This window comes from Myotis daubentonii, chromosome 7, assembly GCF_963259705.1.
Source record: "Myotis daubentonii chromosome 7, mMyoDau2.1, whole genome shotgun sequence".
Lineage (NCBI taxonomy): Eukaryota > Metazoa > Chordata > Mammalia > Chiroptera > Vespertilionidae > Myotis > Myotis daubentonii.
Genome location: NC_081846.1, coordinates 60,336,683 through 60,347,633, shown reverse-complemented (window position 1 = coordinate 60,347,633; position 10,951 = coordinate 60,336,683). Strand labels below are relative to the sequence as shown.

The 10,951-nt window shown below is 41.8% G+C and overlaps 1 protein-coding gene across 3 annotated transcripts in view; it reads left to right on the top strand.

Moving 5' to 3' along the window:
* Window positions 1–1,745: 1,745 nt before the first annotated feature.
* Window positions 1,746–10,951, top strand: part of KCNJ3 (potassium inwardly rectifying channel subfamily J member 3) — a 143,047-nt gene continuing 133,841 nt past the window's right edge. The window contains exons 1-2 of one of the 3 annotated variants that reach the window (XM_059704417.1): window positions 1,746–1,845; window positions 2,568–3,325. In XM_059704417.1, the coding sequence (XP_059560400.1) occupies window positions 2,624–3,325 (702 nt within the window). In that variant the 5' untranslated portion in view covers window positions 1,746–1,845; window positions 2,568–2,623. Of the gene's footprint in view, window positions 1,846–1,941; window positions 2,009–2,355; window positions 3,326–10,951 lie in introns of those variants that run through there. The other 2 variants (XM_059704416.1, XM_059704418.1) reach the window with 2 other exon arrangements.

Genomic DNA, 10,951 nt, shown 5'->3' with positions numbered 1-10,951 from the left:
TCGACCACCAAAGGGGTCGCGACCCACAGGTTGAGAACCGCTGAGTTAGAGGGAGAGCAGTCAGAAATAAGAAGACATTGCCCGTGTTAGTTCACTGGATGGAGTCAACTCCAAAAACTCATTTCTAATCTCCTCTTGGCCTTGTTGCATTTTTATAGCCCAGGAGATAGCATCCCTGGCAGCAAAAGTAGTTAAAAGAACCACATTCATTCTCTTTTTCCATGCAAATTTTGGAAATATGTTGAAACTCCCAATTTTTCAGAGAAGAAAACTGGGGCCCAAATATACTTAGCTACTTGTTCAAGGTCACACAGTTTGTGAATGGCAGGGCCAGGACCCACATCAGGTCTTATGATTCCAGGTCCAGAGCATTTCCCACTTTCCGCAGTGTCACTTTCCCTTCTTATGTAATCCTAAAGAATAAGAGGATGACTGGCCTCTTATCAGACGGCCTGCAGGAGAAGCGCCTGTAACTCCGGGTAGCTGTTTTAACTAAATGACAGTGAAAAGCCCTTGGTTTGTGGATGAGAAGGCCACACATGCTTGCCTGCACTAAGGTTTAAGGGTGGAGATGTAGGGGGGAGTGCTTATAGGCAGAGAATTGGTCGAGTGATTATGTACCTATTTTCCTTTGCTTGAGAGTCTTATAGCAGCCTTTTGCTTTACTAATCTCAGGATTTGATGATATTTTTTCTAACAAAATCAATTTTATACATCTGTACTGAAAGGCCTGAATGTAATGACTGTGCCACAAGATACCATGGCATTTTTAAAACAAACATGAAAAGTGGTAAATAAGCTGGTATTTACACATGGGCACTGTATGAGCTATTTCTGCACTTTGACCCTCCATTAAGTTAACTGCCAAGCTGGGCCATTACAATCCAGCCTTCTTCCCTCAATTACAGCCACGCGTTAACTCTGGACATCCTGAACCTTTTTAATGGAGCCATTTTCAGGAGAGATTATGAGCTTTCCTATAAGTGTTTCTTCTCCTTTCTGTTCCCATCCCAAGGCCCCCTTGGCTACTTGCAACTTTGAGTTCTAGACATGCTTATCTCGGAGCCAGTTGGGATCTCTGTGATGCAGTCCCCGATCCAGGCATCCGTTTCAATGAGAGCCCTAGTTATAGAGACAGATTGTACTCCTTTGCTTTCAGAGACCAGCATCTGCTGCTTGCTGGGGGCTTGCTGCCTGATGCGGAGCGGCGAAGGAGTGTTGCCTGGCGGTTGGGAGCCAATGGAGAATCGCTTCTCATTGGAGAAGCTCGATTTTCCCGAGCTGCCAGACACTGCAGGCTCAACTGAGGCGCGGAGGTGCAATTCGGGCTGGTGGAGCCGCGGGGGAAGCGGGGACAGGCGGGGCTAGCGCGGCTCTGCAGCTGATCACACGCATCGCACAGCCCCGCTCTCCCGCCGCTCCCGCAGGCGCCTGGCGTCTTCTCCCCGGGCCCCCGAGGCGCGGGCCGGGAGTAGGAAGACCTAGGTCCTAGGAAGACAGAGGTGAAGGAAAGCACCGTGCCGCGGAGGAAAAGCTGGAGTGCCGCTGGCCTCTAACCTCAAAGTGACCGGCAGCTCGAGGCTCGAACCCTCACCACGGTGCCGCCGCCGCCAGCTGGGAAAGCGCGGCGTCCAGGAACCCCCAAGTCCCGCGCCCCCATCAGTCTGTGCCCGCGGCGCCAGGACCCTTCTGGTGGGGGCAGCGTGCTGCCCTCTGGAAGTTACGGGGCTCCGGGGGACTGCGCCGGCGCCCATCGAGGTACAGCAGGAAAAGTGGGGGCGAGGGAAGCAGCCCTGAGCGCAGAGCGAGGCCGGGCTCCCGCGGCCGCGGCGCCGTCTCCGCGGGGTGAGTGCGCCGGGTTCTGGCCCCGCCGCGTCTCCGCTGCGCGCGGGGGCAGCTGGGGACCTTCGGGGTCCGCCCGAGGGCCTGGGGGCGCCCACGGAAACTCGGCGGCCAGCAGACACCTCTCTGGAGTGCGGAGCGGGGGACTCTGAGCCTGGAGGCGTGGGTAAGGGGTGTTGCAACACTACTTGGCAGACATGCCTTGGGGCGGGATTTGGGCCAAAAGATAGGAGGGGGAGCGCCGGGGGCAGGCGGGAGCCGTCCCGGGGAGGGCGGGCGATCCGGGAGCGGCGGGGGAGGGGGAGGGTCTGGTCCCAGCAGGTAACGCAGCCTGGGCAGCCTGGCGAGTTGGCAGGTGGAGTGGAACTCGCTTGCCAACTATTCATTTAAAGAGTCAGCTGGGGAGGACAGTCAGGAGGGCTGGGCCAGGCGAGAAGGGGTGGCCGGGATGCCGGTGGTGGGGGAAGAAAAGAGACGCCCCGGGAAGCTTGGAGGCGAAATTGCGCTTGCGGTCCTGGCCGCCCTCCTGCCTCGAGGGCGGGAGGACACTTTTTAGAGACTCGGCTGGGGAGGCCAGCCTCCGTCCCAGGGGAGGAGCGGCGGCGGCAGAGCCCGCCGCTCCCGGCCGCTGCGCCCCCCAAGCCAGGTGCGCTCTCTTTTGTCCACCCCCCTCGGCTCCCCGCTCTCTCCCCCGCCCCCACCTCCTTATTGGTGCTGGTTTGCAGCGCTCGGCTCCTGCGCCTTCACTTTCGCGTGTGAATCTGGCTCGCCCCTCCGTATTATGTCTGCACTCCGAAGGAAATTTGGGGACGATTACCAGGTAGTGACCACCTCGTCCAGCGGTTCGGGCTTGCAGCCCCAGGGGCCGGGCCAGGGCCCGCAGCAGCAGCTGGTGCCCAAGAAGAAGCGGCAGCGGTTCGTGGACAAGAACGGCCGGTGCAATGTGCAGCACGGCAACCTGGGCAGCGAGACGAGCCGCTACCTCTCGGACCTCTTCACCACCCTGGTGGACCTCAAGTGGCGCTGGAACCTCTTCATCTTCATCCTCACCTACACCGTGGCCTGGCTCTTCATGGCGTCCATGTGGTGGGTGATCGCCTACACTCGGGGCGACCTCAACAAAGCTCACGTCGGCAACTACACGCCCTGCGTGGCCAATGTCTATAACTTCCCCTCCGCCTTCCTCTTCTTCATCGAGACCGAGGCCACCATCGGCTATGGCTACCGCTACATCACCGACAAGTGCCCCGAGGGCATCATCCTCTTCCTCTTCCAGTCCATCCTCGGCTCCATCGTGGACGCTTTCCTCATCGGCTGCATGTTCATCAAGATGTCCCAGCCCAAGAAGCGCGCGGAGACCCTGATGTTCAGCGAGCACGCGGTGATTTCCATGCGGGACGGCAAACTCACGCTCATGTTCCGGGTGGGCAACCTGCGCAACAGCCACATGGTCTCCGCGCAGATCCGCTGCAAGCTGCTCAAAGTAAGTGCGACCCGCCCCCTTCCCCACCCGGCCACCGCGCCCCCTCCAGCCTGAGACCCACCCCACCCCCTCAGTCTCACCTTCCGCCACAGGTAAACTTCCGTGGGGGAGGGTGGGGTGGGGGGCTTGGGCCGAGAAAGCACAGTGGGCAGTACTGCCCTGGCTCCACTCCCTCGCCTGCTCTTCCTAGGCATCGTTTGGTTGTGCTTGTATCACTTTCTGGACTAGTGACACTTAAGGAGTGCGCTGGTTTTCTGGAGCCCAGAGGTGAATGAGTGTGCCCTGTTTTCTGCCTTACCCTTGCTGCTTTGCTCTTTAGAGCTCTTTTGATTTGTTGTCAATACTTTGCTTCCTTAAATTTCGGGTACTAGAACTGGGCAGCTTTTATTTGGAAGAAATAGGTGCTGAACTTAGCCAACTTTTACTTAGAGCTCTTCTTCCTTTCATTATTTCTTTCCCCCTCCCCCTCCTTAATAATATCAGCAGGTGGATTATTCCTCCAGAGCCAGGAACAGTAACTCTGTCTAGGGCCATCTTTTGAATGAACACAGAGCCCCCCTCCCCCCCCCCAAAAAAAAAAACCACACACAACAAAACCAAAACAAAACAAAACAAAAAAAAACAGTTCATAAAGTGGAAGAAACAACACCTGGTTCTTTAACATTTTACTTTTGCTAAATATTTTCCTAGAGAAGTATTCTGTGAAAGCTTGAGTGCTTTTCCTGTAGAGCCTCTTGTTAATTTTATTCTCAATTGCCTAGTTCTATGAAGCCTTTGTCAATTACCGATTTCACTTAAAGCTTTTCAGCATCCATTAAAGAAGATTGCCTCCTACCATCAGCAGTGTAAATGCTAAAACAAATGGCACCTAAGAGTGGTTGCTAAAGCCAAGTTCATCTAGTCGTTAGAGGGCACTACTACAAACAAGAAGAGAAACCCACCCTCATCACTCAGCCAGTTAGAGTCTGGGAACCAGGATATAAGCCCAGTTCTCTGAGTGTTATTTACAATTCCTCTTTTGGATGGATTTGGGTAGTTTTCAAGTATTCACAACTTTAAAAGCGTGCCCTTAAATGAAATCATGAAAATTTATCTGAGCTTGCATACAGAACCGTAGCCAGTTTCCAAATTTAGCATTGATAAAATGAGAATCGGTTACATTTATAAGTTGAGATTTGGCTTTAAAATTCAATTTGCACTCTACAAATACATATTGTTTTACATAGTCTCAACTTAGGTTGCAGTTAAAGGTGATCCAGTCTGCTTTGAAAAGTTTGGACCTCGTGTCGTTTTCATGATTCACGTATGAGATCTTACCCTATGACTTGACCATGTTGCTCAGCAAATTGTTAGATTAAAGCAGTTCAGTTGTTCTGTCATTCCACATCAGACACGTATTTACTATGCTTACAGACAGTGTAGAAATTAAAGTTTGTAGGGCATGGTGGAAAATTTTCAACCTGTTTCTGATGTACATGTTCATTAAGATAACTGCAATAAATAATTTGAATAGATCATATGCTGTATAATTAACTTCAATGAGCTACATACAGCTTTTTTTATTTAACTTAGCATATTGTGTTACTGACCACTGTTTGAACTGAGTGAGTAGTTTGGGTTAAGCTAAGCAGTTGTGTTGTAGATATGTTTATTGCATTGATATTTGTAATATGTGCTTGTTATGTTAATAGAACAAGATGTATAATCTCTCTGTGTTAGACCTACTTTGTTAATACAGTGCAGTCTCTCAAGGAACCCATGTTATGTGTTGCTTTGAAATTCTTATTGAAGAGTAGATTACCATATTGATTGCTCTATTGGAAATTTAAAATTAGACTTTAAAGGTCATTTACATGCTGTTCTCTAGTTTTCCAAATATGTAAAGCCATTTATTAAAGCAAATATCCTTTTAAGGCAACATATTTTAGGTGCTTTTAGACTTTATCAAGTTTTATTTTAAAAAAGCCAGAAATAATTAGAATTAATTTATATATCAATTTTTTGTTTGTTCGTTTGTTTTTTACAAAGGTACAATGAATATGCATTATTCAGTCGTTACAGTGGTTCAGAACATTAATAATGATTTCTGTGCATAAGACCATGTACCACATGTACCTTAAGGAATGTCCTGTTTAAAAAAAATAATGAAAGATTGATAGTGTTGGCAACTTTAAACCAAGGTGCTATATCAACACAAGGTGATAAAAACATCTAATTAAAGCAATATGTATGATATTCCTATAAAATATTTTGCTTTTGATTTGTTAGGAAGATATCATTGCTAGAAGTTAAAAATGATTGGCATGTGGCATAAATATGTATTTAAACAAAATATGGGGGGATTCTCTCTTGCTTTTTTGTGAAGCAAGAAAGTTGATTGGTGGCAGGCAGCTCATCATCCAGCCAGTTGTAGTTTGAAGTTGATTTTTCTTGTAACCATGGTAATTAAAATGAATTCTCATAGTTCGCATTATTTCCTTAGACTTCACTAAAAAGGAGTCATGTTTTATTAGGGAACTGATAACATTCAGCAAAATTAGGTGGGGGATTTACTTTTAATATGTTTCCCTTATTTTTTTGAGGGGCTGATATGAATTGACCTAAAACAGCCAACTATATTTTAAAAGAGAACCTACACCAAATCATATAGTATACTATTTTGATATTAGTCTTATACAGCTTCTTATAAAAATCACTACACACATTCAGTTTCCTCCTTTAACCCCCGTTTGATATTTTAAATATAAGATTTATGTGTATTTAATACAGAGAAATATACAGAATTTTAAGGAACCAACACCCATTATATTTAATGGTAGTAATTATAGTCTATGTATGTTATTCCTATTACCTAATTTAATTTCACTTATACTAGTACAGACTTGGGCAAAAATAGGTGTACAGCCTGGCTGGCATGGCTAAGTGGTTGAGCCTCAACCTATGAACCTGGGGGTTAGGGTTCGATTCCAGGTCAGGGCACCTGCCCTGGTTTCAGGCTCAGTCCCCAATGCAGGGCATGCAGGAGGCAGCCTATCAGTGATTCTCTCTCATCATTGATGTTTCTATCTCTCTCTCCCTCTCCCGTCCTCTTTGTAATAAAAAAAAAATGTAGATTCACAGTTGTGAGTATGTAAACCAGTTTTTTCTTGCATTATTAATTATTGTATTATTTGCCATACAAATCACTGTAAGAATAAGGATATGAGTTTTCATGCATATTTCTGTTGAAGTCTACATTTTGATGGAAGTTTTTTATAACTTCTCTGCCCTGTTTTTAATTGTTATTCACTTATATGAAAGCAAATTTTACTTCAACACTATTTCTGTCTTCCAAGCTTGTGAATACTGAAATTTATTTATTTAAATATAGATTTTCCAATTTTATGCCTGGAGCAGTTGGTCCTTTTTCTACTCAGAAAACAAAAAAGGAAGCAGATTAAATTAAAAACATTAATATACTATGAAGTTATTTTTACATTAATATTTATAAGTTTATCAACTCTTTTAAGATGACTATTCTCTTATTTTTGTCTTCATGCTGATTTTTATTAGATTTTTATATTTATTCTAGTTTTCTTTTTCTTTTGACCTAAAATATAGTGACTAATGAATAGCAATGTCATGTTAATACATCATCTAGTTGAAAGTTTTAATAAAAATGTCTGGATTAGGGAGTTGAGATTGATGGCTGGAATGTTGGACCCTGTAATTTACTGATGGGTATAAAGGATTTGGACATTTCACATACTTCTTTCTACAAATCTAATACTAGAGGTTGACTGCCCTAGATTTACATCTTATTAGGGGAAGGTTTTAATTGTCTTTTTTGATATATTATTCAGGAATTTACAAACTTATTCAGAAGCTGTCATATGTATATATGACATATAGGCACTCAGTTAATCCTTATTCACATAAAGTAAACCTAAAATCAACTATTATTGGATCCATATTTTGAAATAAAGAGATAAGGAAAAATTTTTCTTATGAAAGTATATTTCTTTATATTTTTATTTGTTGCAGGTAGTCGTTTTCTTTCTTTCCTGGGAGGTCAGCTGTGCAACCCTTAATTTTCACTTGTTGAAAAAGTAATGGTCTACAATCTTCTTCTAGTGTATCACATACATTATTTTTGTATCACTTTTAAATTCTTTATTTATATGGATACTCAAAATTGGGTGTTATCTGGCTTACTCATATACGTGTGAACAAGTGAAGATGCAATAAAAAACAAAATTGTTGGACTCTTTCACTGATTGAGCCAGGCCAGTTTGCACTTTAGTTTTTAACTTCTTTTTTAAAAAAGTTAAACCTATAAATGATTATTTTACAAAAACAGTTTTTCTGAACATCATATAAGCTGTTAATAAAAATATTGAAAAAGTTTAGAGCTGAATACTCCAGAATTCTTAGAGCTAGATCCTATAATTTGGGTGATTTTTTTTACATGGATTAATTATGACTTGGGGAAAAAAAGAACACAATTCCTATTTAGTCTAGCTTTGTTTTCTCTGACACAGGTACAATAATTTTAAAATCTATAATTGTTATTATTTTAAAAAAATAATAGTAGTAATATGTTGTTTTGTTTGCTTTTGTTCTTTATTTTTAACTTAGTACTGAAAAGGACAAGGTGGCTTGTACTCAGGAGAATACAGGCTGAATAAATAAGGGAAATAAAGGTCCAAATATAAACAGCAGTAGGTAAGGAGAAATGATAAAGGGAAGCAGGAAAAGGCATTTAATGCATTTGAGGTTGCTTGTAAGTAGGAGGGCACTTGTGCATGGAAGGATACAAATTCTGTCCACAGTTATTATAAATTCCATAAAAGGCCCCTAAATAATTATAAAGCTATTCTTTCATTTGAATGGCATAAAAGTCTCACATGATTGATTACAACACAAATTCCATTCCATTCCATGAGGTACTTTCTTTTTATAAAGTGAACATATTTTTATGGGATAAGTAGCTTAGTATTAAAAAATCTTTATTTTAGAATTGATGTTGGCCATAGGGTTTTCCACTTGATATTGATGGAATGTCAAGCTTACATAGTCAAAAGAAATGCGCACTTTAATTGTAGATGGTCTAAATAAAATGATACATCCACACACTTCTCTACCTGACCTTAATTTTGGTCTGAGTCCCAAAACCATTGCCAAAACTGCTTTCAGTCACAAGGCATTTTTTATTCCTTATCGTGGTGCTGGCATTTGGGCTCATTTCCTAATTTTAGCTTCCAGAGAGTACTCTGACCTCATTCCATGTGTTTTCTTCCTGACTTCAGCATATATTCAACACACACACACACACACACACACACACACACACACACACGCACACACACACACACTTAAGGAGAAGTGAAATTACTGATAAAATCCTGGGGAGGTGTTTAGCAAGACTGGTTTACCCTCTCCAGCTGGGCCTGATTTCCTTTTCTTTCTTTCCCTTTCCCTATAATTGGCCTTCAGTGCCCTTTTGCAGTAGGGACTTGTGGGAGGTGATGGGGTGTGGATCAAAGTGGTTCTCAACCTTCTGGCCCTTTAAATACAGTTCCTCATGTTGTGACACAACCATAAAATTATTTTCGTTGCTATTTCGTAACTGTAATGTTGCTACTGTTATGAATCGTAATGTAAATATCTGATATGCAGGATGGTCTTAGGTGACCCCTGTGAAAGGGTCATTCGACCGCCATAGGGGTCGCGACCCACAGGTTGAGAACCATTAGAACACGATAGAGGTAAATTTCATGAGTCAGATGATAGCGACTAAATGTTTCATTCAAAATTTCCCAAGCCTCCCTCGGAGCCAGGACAGACCACAGTGGTTATAATTAGAACGGAGCAATGGGTTAGAGAAATGGGAGAAAGTCAGCAATGAGATTGATTGTATTGGTGAAGTGTGTGCTTGCTGAATGAATGGGAACAACTGGTCACAAATCTCCCAGAAGGAGGATGACCAAATGTGGATCTGCTATGCCAAGACAGTGCTAAATGTGTATTCCAGTTGTGTGTGTGTGTGTGTGTGTTTGTGTGTGTATATCTTTGCACAAGTGCTCAACAGGTTTTTTTGTTTTTGTTTTTTTTTTTTATAATATGAAAGCCATTTATCAGTAAAGTATGTGATTGGGGACTATCATGATAGTCCCTTCTAGTCATCTCTGACTTGAATCTTTTTCCACCTGTAGTCAGAATTGTAATTAATTATTGTGTGGGCCTTTTTGGACTCTCAGTTTAAAGTCATTTGACATTACCTGCTTCTTTGAAATTAGTACATGTGACGATACAATGAGCAACAAGCCTTAAATTCTATACATGTATTCATTTGCACATAATTTAAAATCTGTATCATAGGAATACTATTTTTAAATAATAATATTTTTCTTATTATTTGTGAAAAATAACTTAGAAATGATTTTCACAACCTAAATTGTAAAAACAATCATTTTAAAAATCCATGATTTCCTAATTATAATTTTTGGGCAGTAAATTTAAACAAACTTTAAGCTATAGATTTCTTTGATTTTTATTTTAACTTCCAGCATTTGTTATAGTTCAGTCAACCAGAAAACCTTTCAAATGGAGGAAAGTTTTTATTTCCTTCCCAAAATTCTATATAATTGAAAATAGAAGTTGTATTAAAGCCAACTCCGGTCCTATTGCTTTCAAATTATGTTCTGAATTTTTAAGAATTTCCAAATTCCGATGAATTTCTTTTCACTTTTTTCTCACTTTCCTGTTTACTCAGTAGTTTTGTAGTTCTAAGTGATTATTTCATCAATTGACGTCAACATTAGTTATCCACTCTTTACTACATCAATCCTAATCTTTAGCAGTTGTTTTGAATTATTGTTGATCTCCATCATATCTATTTACACAATTTTATCTAGAAAATGATCATGGTTCTATGTTCCCTTTGAAATTAGGAGGTTTAAAGAACTAAAGGATACAATTGAACCATTAACAAATTGCTCTATAAAAGAAAGATTTCTTCTTATATATCATAAGAGATAACATAATAAAGGTTAAATTGGTTTTTATCTAAAATTTCTTACACCTATTGTCAAAATTTCTGGGCCAATTGATAGTTAAATAAGAGAATTAGAAATATCAATGGAATATCAATGCTGCTGATTTATTACATAGTCCAGGTAGAGATCATGCTTTAATTTTATAAAGGACATGCATAACCCCTTCCTCTTCCCCTCCCCTCCCCTTCCCTCCCCTCCCCTCCCCTCCCTTCCCCTCTCCTCTTCATATACATGTGTATATCACAGTTCCTTGAACAAAAGATTTCTCACTCTGCTTATACAAGTCCAGAGACTTAAAACTATGCATTTTCCCCTTGGCCCCAGAAAATGTCTGCAATTGCATCAGAATTAGAAAAACCTAGATTAGAATTTTTTGTAAGCCTAGAGTAGAAGTCTATGCTTCTGAAAATGTATTCTGTAGGCTTATGTAGGTTTCTAGAACATCATAGGTGTTTGATTGAACATAAACTTGCTCTAACCAGGAGCTCAGATTTTAAACAAGTCCACAACTCCAAGCACCTTCCAACTAAAACCACATCCTCCTCTCTTATAAATAAAAAAGCATTCTATTTAACCCACAGTGATTAAT